The following is a 19710-nucleotide window of genomic DNA, read 5'->3' as shown; positions in this document are numbered from 1 at the left end:
CCCTGACAGGCGGAAGGAAGGAAGAGGCTTCGGCAGCCGGGGATCCAACCTTCAAAACGCCGGGGCTGAGTTGCTGTGTTTTTCTCGCTGCTTCTTCTTTCTGTTGGATCTAATCTGAAACTTATGGCTGCTAAAGGGACGAGCCTGTGCCGTGTGTGCTGCCTGCTGCTCTACGTTATCACGGCGGTGCTGGCGGGGTGAGTAGAGAAAAAACAGTAGAGAAACAGCAGAAAACCGTGTCCAGCTGCTGGTACACATGTTCCACTGTGATTGGTCCAAACCGGTTTTACATGTGTAGAGCTGCCACACACACACACAAACACCGGTACACACACACACAATAAAAAAATACTAATTTAGTTGTTATCTAATGTAGCGTTTAGTTTATTTTACACGATATAAAGCTAAGGTTTTCAAAGCAGTCACACTAAAGCAGCTGTAGTTATGGTAGTTAGCTCTGTGCTGCTCCAGATCTCACCTGAGAAACGGCACATTTTTACGTTTTCCTCCATGTCAAAGTGACTTATTGATAGTTAGCTGGTTGTTAAATGATATATAGCAAACTGGATGTGCTAAATATCAATTCGGCGTCGCTTTTTCCACCCTAAAATGGGAACAAACTGATGCTAAAAAGAGATGGATAGCCTATCTAGCAGCTAACAGCCGGTTAGCTCCTCTATAATGTGTCACTACTCTCTGGTGGTTTATCCTCCATGTTTCATTCATGCAGGCGGGACTTCTACCAGATTCTGGGGGTGACCAAGTCCGCATCAGTCCGGGATATCAAGAAGGCCTACAGGAAACTGGCTCTGCAGCTGCACCCGGACCGAAACCCGGACGACCCCAAAGCCCAGGACAAGTTTGCAGACCTGGGAGCAGCTTATGAGGTGATGGAGCTGCTGTTATAGAAACAAACTTCCTGTTATAACTTAAACATGTTACACTCAGACTGATGATCTCTGTGTTTGGTGTTTAATTAACAGTCAGGAAACAGAAACATTTTGGTTTGGTTGTAGTTTGTTTTTTGTGTGAAACAGCAGGAAACAAAAGTCTTTTGTACTCTCTATCTGTGCTGTTAGCTATTTGGTTGTTGTTGGAAACGGAACAGCTGCTGTGATTGGTCGACTAGACCGTGTGGCTGCTTCTGATTGGCTGTCACGCTGCACACGCTGGCGTAGCGTAAAGACCGACGTGGATCATCATCAGTCAGTGGGAGTGGATTCAGATGTCACACTGACACTAGAGGCTCTTTATTTATCAGCATTATGTCATCATCTAATAAACCAGTGGTTATTTAAACTGTTTTTACATCAAGGTCCCTAAATTGACACAGATTAGACCACGGACCCCCACTGGACAACATTTTGATGCAAACACCAGAAATACACAAATGCTTACTTAGTCAATATATGTTCAAATTAATTTTTGAAAAGATTATAGAGAAATTTCTGGGGGAAAAAGTGGTACAATTTCTCCCAAAAAGTTGAAACATTTCTAGAAAGAAGTGGTAAAAATTCTCAAAAAAAAAAACAGTGGTCAAATTTCTAAAAAAAAAAAAAAAGGTGGCAAAAATCTAGAAAAAGTGGTAAAATATAATAAAAATAATTTTTAAAAAGATTTAAGTTTGATTTGCAACGTTTCTTTGTTACTTTGCTACTACATGTTTCTTAATTAATCATTCTGTATGTATTCAGACCTTAGTATAGCTATGAGGTTTCTGAAACCTCTTTTTTCTATTATTCTTATTCCTTAATTTTAATGTCATACTTGATTTTGACCATTTAGTTATTATGTAGAATACATCACAATGATTCATATTTATCTTCCGATCGTTTTTTGATTTATGTGAAGTGCCTGTATGGGATTAATAAAGTACCCAACCTACCACTTAGTTACGTAGTACTTTGCATACATCACAACTGTGATTGTTGTGATGAACTGTGTTTTATATACACACCATTAATGGTGTATAAATATGTAGTTATATATATTTATACTAAAACTGAAAATGCTGTATGTCAGTGAAAGCTAAAGCTTTGCCAGATCGTCCTCTCTGATTTCTTATAATTGGACCCAAACAGCTTCCAACTGTTGATGTGCGACACGGCGGCTGTAGGATGTTGATGCTCAGGTGCCGCTCTGCAGCTGTGAGCCTGAGGGATGGAAACGTTATCCTCTCTGGTTGTTTACCGTACCGGCAGCGCAGCAGCGGCTCAGGAAACACTGCAGGGACAGATGGGAGAAGTGATTCTTACTCCTAAACATCTGCAGCTTCTGGATGCAGATGTTCTGAGTCAGTCAGGAATGTGCAGCAGAAAAAAAAACCCTCTATATTAGTTTAATGTTTAATATCATTTGTGTTGAGCCTGTGTATGTACGAGCTGTTGGGGGATCGTCGACGTGTATATTAATGCACTTGCTCATCACCGTTATGATCTAAAATCATAAAAGTTTGTATGAATCCATTGAAGTTTATGCTAACACAATGTAAATAAATAAACACAGGAAACCAACCAAAAAAATTAAATACAGATGCAACAAAATGACCTGTAGCCTCCTGAACACAGTGTAGATAGCTCTGTCCACGCACTTTCACTATAAAAGGTTTTTAAATCACAACTGAAATCATTTACTATGACATGTTTCAATCAAATTACTCATAAATCTAAACCCTTTAAGTCTCCTATTGATTGTATTCTATTTATTCCTATTTATTAACTTTTTAAAGGACAATTACAGTCAAATTCAACCCGGGGCTCTACTATAGTTTCCTAATATTTTAGCTCTAACAGAATGAATCTGCAGATTTTCTTTTCGTCGCCTGTTCTGCAGTAGTTCTGTCTGTTCCCCTGCCTGGAATCGTCCTTTAAGTACTTTATTAACTTATTATGACATATTATGAAACATAGATTTACATAAACAATGACATGACATTAGTAGTTGTGTGACTGACTGGTGTTTTGTTGTAGGTGCTGTCAGACGAGGAGAAGAGGAAACAGTACGATATGTATGGAGAGGATGGACTCAAAGAAGGTCACCAGGGCTCACACAACGACATCTTCTCCAGGTTGGTTTCATCACATCAGCTGTTCTTTTCTTTTCTTTTCTTTTTCTACATGATCATAATGTCTCTTTACTGTCAACCTGTCATTTGTGCACTTTTCTGCAGCGTCAATTTGAAATAATGTTCTGTTTTTGAATAAAGAGACAGAAATTAGAAATGCTTTTTTTAAATCCAATTAATCGGGGGGAAAAAAATCAACCGATTAATCGATTATTAAAGGGACAGTTCAACATTTTGGCAAATTGGCCCATTGCCATAACTTAATTGTCAGTGCAAGCTATTTTTAGAACGGCGGAGCAGAGCCACAAACTCCTGGGGCCTCATTTATCATTGTGGATACACGCTTTTTTACACGCTCTTTCCCCCATTTTGTGCGTACGCACTTTTCTCCGCCTAATTTGGGATCTATCAAACCAAAACTTGTCGGGAGTAAGAGCAAAAATTTACGACCAGTCCGACCATGGCGTACCGGCATTTACACGCTTTTTGAAGAACAAGAGGAATTGGCGACACCGCTGCAGAGTCAGAGAACTGCAGTGTGCGAGGGAGAGAGGAGCGCGGACACTGTTTGAAGTAGCAAGTGGTGGTGATGATGACCCCCCCCCCCACCACCACCACCACCGCACACGTGTTGACGTCGGCACTTTACATGAAAAGCACAGCGACTCAGATTTTTCCCCTGTGCATTTACACTAGTTTGCTCCTAAATACTGGCTTTATAAAACTAATTTCGTTTTCTTTTGATATCATATTGATATTTTCACCCTGCATGTAGGCTACACCTCTTCCACAACCCGTCTGTCCAGTCTGGAAAATAATTACTGCGACGTGCGTGTGTTACGTAGCCAGACTGGACACACACAAGGAAGCAGCAAGCACAATAATGTCGGCGCAAATCAAAGCAAATGAGAAAACATGATCCATATTTTTTGTGTGAATAATATTTATTGTATTTAACAAAACTGGGTGCTGCCCAACATCATTTTAGGAAAAGTCACAGACTGGTGGACTTCAATGTTTTTTTGTTTTTTTTTAAATATAGGCTATAGCTATGCACAAATGAAAATCAAAGTCTTCCAGTGAACGGAAGTTGGGGGTTAGTGGAAAGGGGTGCAAAGTACTGACTGGCAGTGGAAACCCTGCTTTAAATTATTATGACATAATCTAAAATAAGGGGCAGAATAAATATGATTCTTCTTCTTTCTGTTCTGTTTCATTTAGATTTGGGAGTTTTTTGTATTTATTGTAGCCTTTCAATGCAAGATGATGTTTCTGACTGATATTGCCGTGTTACCGTGTATCTCGCTTTCAGAGAAATTCCGCTTCTTTCTCCGCTCTCCGTCCGTCTGTTGTCTTCACCGTCTTCCACTGACGTCATTCCACACGTTTCCAGAGTGCACATGGCTACTTAATATGCACGTAACTGATTTGCATTGACCACATATGGTTGCGTGGGGCCGTTTAGGGGGCTGGGTATGAGGCGTGTTCTCATCCACGCTTTTCTCAGGTCCGGTGTGATCTATCAAGGGAAATACCGTGCAGCCGTGTGTACGCGGAGTTTGATAGATCTGAAAAGAGTGTATATTTTTTGGTCGTACGCACATTTTGCCTTTCCGTCGTACTGAAAATTTAAGAGGACTTTTACACGCTCTTTGATAAATGAGGCCCCTGGGATTTCTTGGTTTCCCTCATCAAACTCATCAAATACACAATCCAACAACTCCACAACGCTCTGGTGGACAAGTTGTGACCTGCACATTCACCACGCTATGAGATAATAACACAACGTTACCACACAGAGTTGTTTTAGAGGGAAATTCATGCAAAACAGCTGATGCGTGTTCCCGTCAGGGGCAGTTTTCCGGCAAGCAGTCTCTGTATTTACCTCTAAAACAACTCTGTCTGGTAACGTTGTGTTATTATCTCACCGACAATTAAAAGTAACAAACCTACTGCTGTGACTATAGGGATTATGGCAATGGGCCAGTTTGCCAAAAATGTTGAACTATCCCTTTTTAAAATGAATAGTTAGTTGCAGCCCTAGTGGTTAAATGTTGTCTCTTCTTCTCTGTCCTCCGTCCCTCTGCAGCTTCTTCGGAGACTTTGGGTTCATGTTTGGAGGAAACCGGCAGCAGCAGGACAGGAACATCCCCCGAGGAAACGACATCATCCTGGACCTGGAGGTCACGCTGGAAGAGGTGTACTCTGGGAACTTTGTGGAGGTGAGGAGGAGGAGGAGGAGGAGGAGGAGGAGGAGGAAGTCTCGTTTTGGTCCAACATCTGCTTGTCTTTCTCTCTCTCTGCTTCTCTCACTCACCACACTCACTTTACTTACTTTACTTTATTTGTTTATTTGGGTGGGACAGTGCACATCAATGTACATATAAAAACTAGGGCTGGGACTCGATTAAAAAAATTAATCAAATTAATTAGAGGCTTTGTAATTAATTAATTAATTAATCGCATTTTAATCGCATTTAAATATTTGACCTGAGAACAGTGAGAAGCTTTTTTTTTCACATGGATTTTAGTATACCATTGAATGACTGAATACATAAGCTTAAGCATTCAAGGTGGTACTTAACCAAGACCAACAGACTAGGGATGCAAATTATCCATTAATTCATGAATCGATATTTGATACATACAGATTAAATGGTCTTTCCTTCCAATACACTATGATGATTACTGTAGTATTTAACTAGGCTACTTAAATCACAGTAGCATAAACTGATTTGTTGAACTCAGCCTGATGTAAACATTAATAAAACTCAGTAACCAATCACACAGCAGCTCCATGTTGTCTCTGTGTGATGTTCAGGGACAGGTCAGGACAGTCTGCAGACAGACAGCTCTGAGGGTGAAGTCCTATCATAATGAGATGAGATGCACCTGTGACAGTGACAGGTCATAGATATAGCGCTGCAGCTGAGCAATTAGCGCGATATAGCGCATTTAGCGTGCGCCCGTGTCTGTTTATCTATGTGCAGGCAGAGATCAGAGATGGTGTTTTAAATAACCATGCTAGCGTTTCACCAGCTCTCATCTCTGCCAGTCAGCCTCTCAAACTGCCGCCTCTCTCGCGTGCGGGCGCACCGCACGTAGACACACGTGAGAAAATTTTTTTTAAATAAGTGCGATTAAAATGCGTTAATTTTTTTAACGCGTTAATTTTTGTGTAATTAATTAATCGTAATTAATGCGTTAAAGTCAGGGCCCTAATAAAAACATGTAAATGTGCCGGATTATAGCAGCAATGCTAATTTCCATCCGGAGTCCCAAAACATAAAAACAGTACAGTGACAGGAGAGCACAGTTATATAAGCGACATGACAAAGCAGACAACAAGATAAAAAACGGGTCAGATAATCAGGCCAGTAGTGGAATCTAAACAGTTTGAGAGATAAAGTGCAAGGTGCAAAAGTGCAGGAGTGCATGGGTACCAAGTTGTATTGCACGGTGCCCTAAAGTGCACATCAGTTTAAAGTGCCAGGTGCATTGCATCAGATAGCGCATCGGATTAAAGTAAACGTAAAATTAAAGTACGACATGGTATGTTATCCACATATTATAGCAACTAAATATTCTATCCATATTCACGTTTCTATTGCCGGTCTCACTCTGCCTTCTTGCGGCCGCAGGTCGTGCGTAACAAGCCGATAGCCAAAGAAGCTCCCGGGAAGAGGAAGTGTAACTGCAGACAGGAGATGAGGACGACGCAGCTCGGACCGGGACGCTTCCAGATGACCCAGGAGACCGTGTGTGACGAGTGTCCCAACGTCAAGTAAGTCGGTCGGCGTCCACGGTGGACGAACAACACAACACAACTGACTCTAAAGAATATGTAATATTTCATTGAAAACTAAGTGAAATGCCCCATCACTAGACCTATAGGCGTATAGTGGTGTAGTCTAATGTTTTGTAGTGGGTAAACTGCTTTTTAGGTGGTAAACTGTTCATACGACCCCAAAACTGACACAAATTAGACCACGGTTGGACCCCCATTGGACAAAATTTTGAAGCAAACACCAGAAATACACAAACAATCAATGTACGTTTAAATTAGGTGTACATTTTTGAAAGATTATAGAGAAATTTCTGGAAAAAAGTGGTACAATTTCTAAAAAAAAAAAAATAGTAAAAAGTTTGTTTGTTTTTAAATGAGAAAAAAATAGTAAATTTTTTAAAAAGAATTCTAGAAAAAGTGGTAAAATTTCACAAAAAGTTTAGAAAAAGTGTGGTAAAATTTCTCCAAAAAAAAGTGGTAAAATTTCTCAAATAATTATAGAAAAATGTGGCAAAATCTCTCTCTCTCTCAAAAAGGGGCAAACAATAATACAAAAAGGGGTAAAATTTCTTGAAAGGAAAAAAAAAAGTAAAAAAGAAAAATTGAGAAGAAACTGGTAAAATTTCTCCAAAAAAATTCGAGGAAAAGTGGTAAAAATTAAAAAAAAAAAAAAAAGTCAAACTATAATTTAAAAAGTGATAAAATTTCTGAAAAAAGAAAAAAAAAAAAATAAGTGAGAAAATTCTCAGAAAAGTGGTAAAATTTCAAGAAAACGTTTCCCACTTTGAGAACGGGAAACACAGAGATGGAGAGGTAACCCTTTAATTTACAGACCGTTAATTATGTGATAGTGTCAAGAAATAACAATTAATTGCATCATAATGTCCAGAAATAGCGCAGAAATAACGGTCATTTGCAAGGAGTTGGTGGACAAAAATTCCTTTCCCAAAAGAGTCGAAGCATGGAAAGGATGTGTAGTCTTTTATTTATGAAAAACATGACATTAATATGAGACTGACCGTTATTTCTTGGCTATTTCTTGACATTATGACGTAATTAGTGGCCTGTAAATTAAAGGGTTACCCCATTTGTATATTAGGTGATTCATAGTTAACCGTTAATTTTCCTTCCACGTGTCACTCTGATCATTTTTATTTTAACATAAACTGTAAAAACAAACTGTAATGTGGTGAAACTACATGAGTTGTTGTTTGGTAAAATAGTTGATGACACTGAAAAGAAACAGCAAATTCAAAAAGAGCTGATAATGTTTCAGCTGAACTTGTTTTATTGAAGACAACACGAACACACACATGAGTGGAAAACTGTGAGGTGAATGATTGATGGAGACGCCACAGTGGAAAGCTGAGGAGGGGAATCTAATCTACACTTTCACAGAAAAAAACAGTCATTTACACCCACATGTCACTTTATTAGTTACAGCTACAGAGACTGAAGCTATAACACACAGTCTGATGCTGTCATGTGTAAAAAGCTGCTGCTGAAGATCACAGATAAAACTTCACTTCCTCTCTGGTGTCCTCAGATGGGTTATTATAGTTCACTAAAACTAAAACTAAAACTAGCAGTAAAAAAAATAACTGAATAAACTGAAATAAAGATAAAAATGAGAGTTTTTCCAAAAAGGAGAACTAAATCCAAACTCCAGATAATTAAATAATACTCTAAAATGTACAAATTTGAAAAATGCTGTTCTCTGACTCCTCTAGTCTACACATGAATATGTAACTAACACTAACACTGCCTGGAAGTTGTTGACTCTGCAGCACCATCTGGGTCTTCTCAGTAATATTCACATTGCAGCTCATCAGTGGCCGGCTCAGTGTTAGCAGTTGTGCTTAAAGTGATACGCCAACATTTTTTTTTCACATGTCTTGCCTCACTCCCGAGTCCATGACCAGCAGATAGACACCATCCTTTCGACTGTGCGTGCAGTAACAAGGGAGATAGAGCCGTATCGCCCGTAATTAGCTTAGCTCAAACACTGGAAGTGTATAGGTAGTGTTAGCCTGCCTCCTACCCGAGCTGAAATCAGCAGTCAGAAGCTGATTTCATTTTAGCTCTAAACTCTGTAAATATATCACTTTATCCACATTTCAAACATGTTCAGGCGAGAAAGTAACCGTTTAGATCAGCAGTGTGTCGTTAATTTGTCTAAATACCAGCTGTTTACTATTTTGTTTGGACGAATTCGGCGCTACTCAAGCTAGCCGTTGTGACCAACGCACTTCCGGTTACTTTCACAAAATAAAACACCCGTTGCCCTTTACATACAGAAAACCATGACGATAGAATTTGTGCTTTTACTTTGAAATAGGAAGCTAACCTACCCTCGATGTAGCTAGCTTGAACCAAAATAAACCGTCTTTGCTTGAATCCTCCGTTTTGACCGATCTGGTCCCGTTAGCGGCATTTGACCGCTCAAGATGCCTTACCGGAGAGTTTTGTCAGCTCTGAGACGAAGATCGGCCCGCCGGTTTCCGTTTAGAGTTGCTGAAGAGTTTCTCTGATGACTTTAGGTGGAGGCAGGCTAACACTACCCATACACTTCCAGTGTTTGAGCTAAGCTAATTACGGGCGATACGGCTCTATCTCCCTTGTTACTGCACGCACAGTCGAAAGGATGGTGTCTATCTGCTGGTCATGGACTAGTGAGGCAAGCCTCTTTCCTCAGACTTCTCTCTGAAGCCTCCAGAGCTCAGGAACACGCAGCTTGTTCAGCGTTGGTTCACACACTCTGACTCTGACGGGTTTGGCTCCTTCCACTCTCTCTCTCTCCTCCTCAGGCTGGTGAATGAAGAGAGGACGCTGGAGGTGGAGATCGAGCAGGGAGTGAGGGATGAGATGGAATATCCTTTCATTGGAGAGGGTGAGTTCATTTTCATTTTCATTTTCATTTTATTTGCTTATTTGTAACGGGACTCTGCATATTCATGAACATACAATATTTAAACATGCCAGATTTAGCTCCAAAGCTATAATTTCTCATCTGCAGTTCACACTAAAACAACATTAGACAAGGACAAGAACAAAGCACAACATGGTACAAATACCATCTATCACAATATATAGGCTACAGTATATTACACAGTAGCTTCAGTCAGAAGGAGCAAGGAGTAGTACAGAATTAAAACGCATTTAAGTGTCGTTAAGGGGGCGGAGTTTAGCTCAGTTGGTAGAGCACCCGCCCCATGTGTTGAGGCTATAGTCCTCGCTGCAGGCGGCCCCGGTTCGAGTCCCGCGTCGGATGGCCCTATCCTGCATGTCATTCCCCCCATCTCTGCCTCCCATTTCCTGTCACACTCTCAACTGTCCTATCAAATAAAGGCATGAAAAGCCAAAAAATATACTTTAAAAAAAAAAAAAAAAAAAAAGTGTTGTTAAGTGCAGTTAAGATTCATTAAAGTGCATCTGTCATAAAGTGCTGGTTTTAAAGTGCATGGACTAAAGTGCCTACTATTTTTAGTTTTCTAAAATAAGAGAACTACTAACCTTAATGTTTACAGACCAGGAGCTGGATTCACCAATATGTTCTTTAGAAAGATCTTAAGAACAGTCATTTCTTACAAACTAATTATTTTTCCTACTTAAAGGGATAGTTCAACATTTTGGCAAATTGGCCCATTGCCGTAATCGCTATAGTCATAGCAGTAGGTTCGTTACCTTTAATTGTCGGTGTAAGCTGTTTTTAGAACGGGGGTGCGGAGCGGCAGGCTGCTCAGAGCTACGCTATGGAGGCTAATGGAATTTCTTGGTTTTCCTCATCAAACTCATCAAATACACAACCCAACAACTCCAAAAGGCTGTCGTGGACAAGTTGTGACCTGCACAATCACCACGCTATGAGATAATAACGGAACGTTACGAGATGGAGCTGTTTTAGAGGTAAATTCATGCAAAACCGCTGATGCGCGTTGCGTTCAGGGACAGTTTTTCAGCAAGCAGACTCTGTATTTACCTCGAAAACGGCTCTGTTTCGTAACGTTCCATTATTATCTCATAGTGTGGTGGTTGTGCAGGTCACAACTTGTCCACGAAAGCGTTTTGGAGTTTTGGGATTGTGTATTTGATGAGTTTGATGAGGGAAACCAAGAAATTCCATTAGCCTCCATAGCGTAGCTCCGAGCAGCCTGACGCTCCGCTCCTCCGTTCTAAAAATAGCTTACACTGACAAATAAAGGTAATGAACCTACTGCTATGACTATAGCGATTATGGCAGTGGGCCAATTTGCCAAAATGTTGAACTATCCCTTTAAGAACTTATGCGTCATTGCATTGCACGCACCAACAGCTTATAGTTTGCGTCTTAACCGTCAGTCACTCACTAACCATGGAGAAGGACAAACTGAGAAACTTTTCAAGGCAGGAGCTTGAGGTTATGGTGGATGAAATTAATGTACGAAAAGTTAATAATATGGGAATATGGAATAACAGTGGAAAATAAGACAAGAGGGTATAGGCCAAAGTGGCTGATGCTCTTTCTATAATTAATTAAAAAATATATTTACTTAAACTATGACCAACGTACTAGTCTAAACTTGTCTAAAATTTGTTGAAAAAGGTGATATTAGAGGCTTATACCTATTCGCCGTAGGAATTTTAAGACAGGTCAAGGTTGTCTTAAAGTTAAGAAAAAAGTAAAGAACAAATTTGAGAACTTTGATTTCAAGAATACCATTTATTCGGAAGTTTTTTCTTAAGAAGAAAGTTGAGAAAGTTTTTTCTTCTTAAGACTGAAGTTAAGAAAAAAAATGACACTAAAGAAGATTTTTTTTCTTAAGAAGGTTTTGGGAATTTGGCCCCTGGTTATCACTAAGCCGTGTTTTCAGCTGTTTTTTAAATGCTACATATGTTGAATTTTCCCTTATGACCAGCGGTAATGTATTCCATGTTGAGCAACCATAGATTGATAAAACCTTCTGTGCAAAAGCTGTTCTCCTAAACTCTAACAGCCCCCCCCTGTTGGCTGATTCTGTTATTGTCACGCTATTGTCACGAGTTTCAAATACATTAAATCAGTTTGTTGTTACCTGGTGTGTGACCACAGGTGAGCCCCACATCGATGGAGAACCTGGAGATCTGCGTTTCCGCATCAAAGTCTTGAAGTGAGAACATTATTTTTATTATTATGTCTATATTTCTATTAGTTTCAGATCAGTGAGATGATGATTATTTATATATTTTATATCGGTGTTGAGATACTGATGTGATACTGATGTGGGCGGGGCTTCTTTCTCTCTGCAGACATCCGGTGTTCGAGCGGCGAGGCGACGACCTGTACACCAACGTCACCATCTCCCTGGTGGAGGCGCTGGTCGGCTTCGAGATGGACGTCGCTCATCTGGACGGACACAAGGTTCACACACCCCACACCTTTTCTTTTCTTTTTTATTATTATGTTCATTCACATAACAACTCACCGCTCTCATCCATTCATCTGTAAATTACAACTGAATCACACAGAAATATATTTGCGCCTCATCCGCATCTTTCCAAGAATATTTGTCTTATTTCTTGTCAAAATGTCTCATTTCTAGTCAAAACTAATCTCTTTTCACTTAAAATAAGACTCATCACCTAAAAATTAACTTGTTTTTAGATCATTTTCACTTGTTTCAAACTCATTTTCACTTGAAATAGTAGAAAGTAGAAAAATCTGCCAGTGAAAGTAAGTTTTTTGTGCTTGTAATAAGGAAGAAAAACTTGCTCCACTGTCAGATTTTTCTACTTATTTCAAATGAAAATCTGCTTGAAAGAAGTAAAAAGTGTCTAAAAACAAGCTACTTTTTATGTAATGAGTCTTATTTTAGGTATAATGAGATTAGTTTTGACTAGAAATGACATTTTGACTAGAAATAAGACAAATATTCTTGGTAAGATTTTGAGTTTTTGCAGTGTAATACAGATATGAATGATTGGTCCTCAGTCAATTATATAAAAGATGAAATTTATAAAATACAAAATTAAGAACTAAACTCCATGGTGCACATTTGTGATACTAAAAAAACACAGATACAAAAGGATTGAAAAGGAAAAAAGGGGTAAAGGGACAGAAGACGAACCGGTGTGACATACCTAATCCATCTTTCCTGTAGTCTTATGGCAAATGTAATTCTTTCCATCTTAAAAATGTCATAAATTATGTCAATCCACTCATCCACTGTAGGTTTTTTTCTAGTTTTAGCCACTTCCTTGCTATGGCTTTCCTACAAGCAGCACTTAAAGGGATACATACATTTTTTTTTTTTCGTGTCTTGCCTCACTCCCGAGTCCATGACCAGCAGATAGACACCATCCTTTCGACTGTGCGTGCAGTAAGCATGGAGATAGAGCCGTATCGCCCGTAATTAGCTTAGCTCAAACACTGGAAGTGTATGGGTAGTGTTAGCCTGCCTCCACCTAAAGTCATCAAAGAAACTCTTCAGCAACTCTAAACGGAAACCGGCGGCAATGTTTGAAATGTTGATAAAGTGATATATTTACAGAGTTTAGAGCTAAAATGAAATCAGCTTCTGACTGCTGATTTCGGCTCAGGTAGGAGGCAGGCTAACACTACCCATACACTTCCAGTGTTTGAGCTAAGCTAATTACGGGCGATACGGCTCTATCTCCCTCGTTACTGCACGCACAGTCGAAAGGATGGTGTCTATCTGCTGGTCATGGACTCGGGAGTGAGGCAAGACACATAAAAAAAAATGTTGGCGTATCCCTTTAAAATCTGAAATAAACATTTGTCATTAGAGAGACAAAGGTAGAACTCCTAAATCAGGGGTGCAAACTTGTCACCTTTCGGCGAAATTCGCCGTTTTGGATCCCAAATTGGTCATTTGTGTGATTCGTGTAAATCCGCAATAAAAAAAAAATTGAGAGGGGGGGGGGGGGGGTCCGGCGAGGCGAGGCAAGCCGAGCCGAGCCAATGCACCTGTCTCTTTAAGGCGCATGCAGCTTATCTGGATGACAACGAGTGGTGGCAGCGCTCCTCTTCTGTCCAGCAATACACACCTGAAGCTTCACTTTTAATACAGACTAACTAACGCGACTTTTTGAGCATGGCGAGTGAAAGAGTCGGAGCAAGAAGATGCGCCAGCAGCGTTGTATAGGTGCTGTATGGGACCGCGTGTGTGTGATGATCGCGATCGCGGCCAATTAGCGATTAGCGCGTTTAGCATTTATTAGCTCCAGTGTCTCCCTCTTCTCTGGAGGAGGGTCTGGCGAGCGAGACTAGCTCCAGTGCGACCTGTTCAGCAGCAGCAGCAGGAGGAGGAGGTTGACTGACTGTGGCAGGACACCTCTGCCTCTGTTTCACTTCATGTTGCTGGTAAATAATGTGGTTGTAAAAGTAGTAGGCTAAAGTTAAATTATTTTGTATGCACTAATTAAAGGGGCAGAGCTTTAAGAGACATTTTAGCTTTTATATTTTATAAGATATAATTTTTGTAAGAACCACAATTAATAAATATAGGTTATATATTTCAGTGAATATCTAATTGTTCTTAGCATTTGTTAGATAACTTTATTTGCCCAATAAATTAAAACATGTAGGAACTATCAATGTCTCCTCTCTTGCCACCAGAATCTCACCTACTTTTAACCTCAGACTGTCACAATGATGTATCAGATGTCAGACTGCCTCATTCTTTCAGTTTTAACCTGAATATACAAGACATGATTGATTTTCTCAACGATCAAAGTATACCAAACCCAACCGAAAACCATGACCACAAAACCGTGAACCAAACCGTTTGCTTGAACATCTTTTAAATACATATTGCCGCTTAATATGTTTTATGTAGCCTATGGCATTTTTAAGCTTCATGTGTGTTATTGGACAGAAAGAGCAGCGCTGCCTCGGAGCATAGCCTACGTAGCCTACAGAAAACACATTTACATCAATAAATAAATGTTTTAAAATGAACCAATCAGTCTGTATAACATTTTATTAAGTTTGAAGGCAAGGTTTGCAAGGTTCATCTGATGGACATCAAAGGACAGATTCTCTAAGTTTTGCACAGCTTTTACTCATGCTAAACCTGCATAGGCTGAAGACCCCCTTCACATGTTTCAAAACAGAGAGACAGATTGTGCAGGTTTAACAGGAGCAAAAGCTGTGCAAACCTGAGTAAATCTGGACCCTAGTCTCATGCTAAAATTGACTGTAAATTCACCTTTAAAGTTGTTTTTTTTTTTTTAATTTCCCCGGGGGAGCATACCCCCGGACCCCCCTAGGGGGTCGGTATCTTGTCACCTTTTTTACCCCTGATGAGTTTGCACCCCTGTAAATACACTGATACAGACTCAAAAGGAATGTCTGTCTGGAATACCTTTTGCAAAATGTTATAGAAAGGGAGCAATATTTAACAGAATATGTGTAAATGATTTGCCGCGAGGCCTCCAAACTGTCTTCAGCATATAGATTAATTGTTATGGTGTCTTTTTTGAGCTTACAGTGATAAGAAAAATCTACAAAGGTTTTTCCAGCAAAAAGCTCCATAGTGTTGAATTTGAGGTTTTCCATTGTATCTCACATACAGTAAATGTTCCCAGTCTTCTTCGACTCCTCCTCACACACTTTATTATTACAACAAAGAGCAGCTTGTGATTGGACGGTTGTGTTTGTGTTTGTGTTTGTGTTTGATCGACAGGTCCACATAGTGAGGGACAAGATCACCAAACCGGGCGCTCGCATGTGGAAGAAAGGAGAAGGTCTGCCCAACTTCGACAACATCAACATCAGAGGTTCCCTCATCATCACCTTCGACGTGGAGTTCCCTCAGACGCAGCTGGACGACCAGCAGAAAGACGGTGAGCACCTTTAAAGGGATAGTTCAACATTTTGGCAAATTGGCCCATTGCCATAATCCCTATAGTCATAGCAGTAGGTTTGTTACCTTTAATTGTCGGTGCAAGCTATTTTTTAGAACGGCGGAGCAGAGCCGTGAGCTGCTCAGAGCTACGCTACGGAGGCTCATTATGGGATTTCTTGGTTTCCCTCATCAAACTCATCAAATACACAATCCAACAACTCCACAACGCTCTGGTGGACAAGTTGTGAGCTGCACATTCACCACGCTACGAGATAATAACACAACGTTACCAGACAGAGTTGTTTTAGAGGGAAATTCAGAGACTGTTGATGAAAAACTGTCCCTGAAGGCAACGCGCATCAGCGGTTTTGCATGAATTTACCAGATAAAATAAATAAAAAGTGGAGTATAAATGATATAAGGAGATAAGATGGGATATGATAAGATAAGAAAAGATGGGATGAAAGAGTTAAAATAGTAAAACTGTGAGAATTTCCCTCTAAAACAACTCTGTCTGGTAACGTTGTGTTATTATCTCATAGCGTGGTGAATGTGCAGCTCACAACTTGTCCACCAGAGCGTTTTGGAGTTGTTGGATTGTGTATTTGATGCTGTAGAATAGAATAAAATAACTATGACACTATAACGTATAACACTATAACATAAAAGCCAGATCAAAGAGATGGTTTTTCATCATGATATATATTATTGAGATGTAAAATTTTGGAAATCACCAAATTCAGGTTGTTGTGAAGATAAATATCAGCTCTGTTTTATTACATTTTATAAACTGAGTTAAATCAAAACGTCACTGAGTTAATTTTGTTGTTGTTGTTGCAGGTATCAGGAATCTTCTGAAGCAGGGATCTGTACAGAAGGTTTACAACGGCCTACAAGGATACTAACACACACACACACACACACACACACACACAGCCTGGACTGAGTCATTACACACACACACACACACACACACACACACACACACAGTCACACACCTTCAATCAACGGGAGCGAGCTCCGTAATTCTGGCCAGGGTGTATTTATTATTTACAGATTGTTCTCAGGACGACGGCTTGAAACCCAATTTATGGATTTTATTTTATGTTTTAATGTTCTGCAGCTCGTTGTGGCACAGATTAGCAGACGTTACGTTTTATTTTGAAAGTGTACAAATTGTTTTTTGTTGTTACTTCCTTTTGCTCCACCACTTTATGTTGTAATGAGGCCTGAGGTTTATTTTTAAAAAGACAAATTCACCTGTTTTGGGGGGGACACGACACTCACTCAGCTGCAGCTACCGACTAACTGGAAGAAGAAGAGGAAGAGGAAGCGCCAGAACGACCTCCGCCTGCAGCTCCTCCTCCACCCGGTCCTGTAGAGTTTATGAATGTACCAGCTCCACCTGTCCACACTGCAGTCTTTCCAAGAATATTTGTCTTATTTCTTGTCAAAATGTCTCATTTCTAGTCAAAACTAATCTCTTTCCACTTTAAATAAGACTCATCGCCTAAAAATTAACTTGTTTTTAGATCATTTTCACTTGTTTCAAACTAATTTTCACTTAATCTGCCAGTGAAAGGACGTTTTTTGAAAAACTTGTCCCGCTATCAGATGATTTCAAGTGAAAATATGCTTGAAAGAAGTAAAAAGTGTCCAAAAACAAGCTACTTTTTATGTGATGAGTCTTATTTGAAGTAGAATTAGATTTATTTTGACTAGAGATGACATTTTGACTAGAAATAAGACAAATATTCTTGGTAAGACTTTGAGTTTTTGCAGTGCAATAAGACTTTGACTTTGTAAATAGGAAGAACAAAGCTCATCTGTTTGTTGCGTTTCAGTTTTTCTAATTTATGTTGGTTCTTATTCGTCTGTCCTCGATGCACAAGCTCCCTCCTCCTTCCTCCTCCTCCTCCTCCTTCCTTTGTCCCTCCTCCTCCAGGATTTGAGAGTTGATCTCTTAAGTCAATCAAACGGTGAAGTTTTATTTTGAAGGGACGGTGGTCTACACTTCCTCCGGCATCACCAACAACAACATCGCTCTCTGACTCAAAGGGACGAGGCCAGTCCGGTCGCTGGCTGGTTCAGTTTCTAATGAAAACCTGGTTTTAAAGATCTTCCCTCCTCTCTGTTTCTACGGTAACTCTTCCACCCCCTCGACCCCTCCTCCTCCTTCATCCTCTGAGAGAGTCACGGCCTTAAATGTGAATGACTTTGGCCATTTTTACTGCGTGTTCCAGGGGATCATGTACTTTTGACTGACTAAAAAAAAAAAAGAAATAAAATAAAGGTTTCTACAAAGTGTGGCGAGCTGGTGTTGTAGCGCAGACTGACCAGCAGAGGGCGCCACAGGCCAGGGGTGGGGGTGGGGGGGGGGGCACCTGAGTCCAGCTGCTGCAGGAGGAGAGGACAGTGATGTCATCGTTAACACCTGGACCTGAGGCACAACCATCATGTTTTCAATTTGCTGCTTAATTAACAGAATTAGATTTGATAGTTAGTGAGAACGTGTGTTTTTATTGGATAACTATCTACATGCAAACTCCTCTCATGATATAATATAATAGTAAAACCCATAGGATGGTCTTATGAATAATAATAATAATGATGATAATCTTCATTTAAGTTTTTGACTTTGAATATTAAAAAAAGAGAGATTTGAGAGAAAAAAAAAACATTTTCTATAATTATAGAGAAGATTAAAGATGCCTTTACTGTCATTGTGTTGCAGAAATGAACAATAACAGTATATAAACTCACAATCATAGCTTCACACACACACACACACACACACATACGTATAGTACATGCACACTAATACATAATGTATAATAGATTAAAAAGATATAGAAAATAGATTGTAGCCTACCTGAGGTGAGAGAGAGGTTCCCTCATCATCACCTTCGACGTGGAGTTTCCTCAGACGCAGCTGGACGACCAGCAGAAAGACGGTGAGCCAGGAGGAGATGGAGAAGAATAAAAACTTTATTTATACATACAGCGCCTTTAAAAACACAAGTTTACAAAGCGTTTGACTAAAGCAACGTATCACGATCACAGAAGACAAGTCACATACAGATGTCACAAACCAGAGGAGATGAAGGGATGAAGACCCCAACTGAGTCAGATTAAAGTACAGGATGCAGTTTATCAGATAAAATAAATAAAAAGTGGAGTATAAATGATAAAAGGAGATAAGATGGGATATGATAAGATAAGAAAAAATGGGATGAAAGAGTTAAACTAGTAAAACTGTGAGAAGCTGCAGAGAGATCAGACTGTGACCCTGTGACCTCAGTGGTTTAACCAGGTTCACTGAAACACCATGTTGACTAGTTCACTGTCTCGCTGTGTGTGTGTGTGTGTGTGTGTGTGTGTGTGTGTGTGTGTGTGGGCGGGGCCGGAGATGTCCTAACATATTCATGATGGTTGGTTTAAACTGTGGTGACTGGGGAACACATCTGCCCACCACTGTCTGTGTGTGTGTGTATTGTCCATATAATACGTGCTTATGAATGAGTGTGTATTCATGTGTGTCCATGTGTGTGTGTGTTCATGTGTGTGTGTGTGTGTGTGTGTGTGTGGCCAGTGTGTGTGTGTATAATGAACTCCCACAGTGATCGCAGCTCTGTGGTGGAGGGAGTTTCCTCTCAGTCGACCACACGTCCCTCAATCGCTCTCACACTGAGGACCTGTCTGTCTGTCTGTCTGTCTGTCTGTCTGTCTGTCTGTCTGTCTGTCTGTTTCTACCTGTATGTCTGTCTGTCTGTCTGTCTGTCTGTCTGTCTCTCCCTCTTTCTATCTATCTATCTATCTATCTATCTATCTATCTATCTATCTATCTATCTATCTATCTATCTATCTATCTATCTATCTATCTATCTATCTATCTATCTATCTATCTATCTATCTATCTATCTATCTGTCTGTCTGTCTCTTTCTTTCTTTCTCTCTGTCTGTCTATCACTTTCTTTCTGTCTCTCAATTTCAATTTTCAATAAGCTTTATTGGCATGACTGTGATATACCATA

At 39.9% G+C, this 19710-nt stretch overlaps 1 protein-coding gene across 1 annotated transcript; it reads left to right on the top strand.

Moving 5' to 3' along the window:
• dnajb11 (DnaJ heat shock protein family (Hsp40) member B11) lies at positions 1-17116 on the top strand. Its single transcript, XM_085765131.1, has 10 exons — positions 1-197; positions 731-887; positions 2970-3067; positions 5154-5286; positions 6706-6848; positions 9659-9741; positions 11920-11977; positions 12117-12228; positions 15515-15674; positions 16517-17116. The coding sequence occupies exons 1-10, from the start codon at positions 124-126 to the stop codon at positions 16579-16581; spliced, it is 1083 nt and encodes a 360-aa protein (XP_085621257.1). The 5' UTR covers positions 1-123; the 3' UTR covers positions 16582-17116.
• Positions 17117-19710: the final 2594 nt, after the last annotated feature.

The sequence above is a fragment of the Trachurus japonicus genome, chromosome 21 (genome assembly GCF_045865225.1).
Source record: "Trachurus japonicus isolate A0001 chromosome 21, Traja_1.0".
In the NCBI taxonomy this organism is placed as follows: Eukaryota; Metazoa; Chordata; class Actinopteri; order Carangiformes; family Carangidae; genus Trachurus; species Trachurus japonicus.
This window is presented reverse-complemented; position numbering and strand designations above follow the sequence as displayed.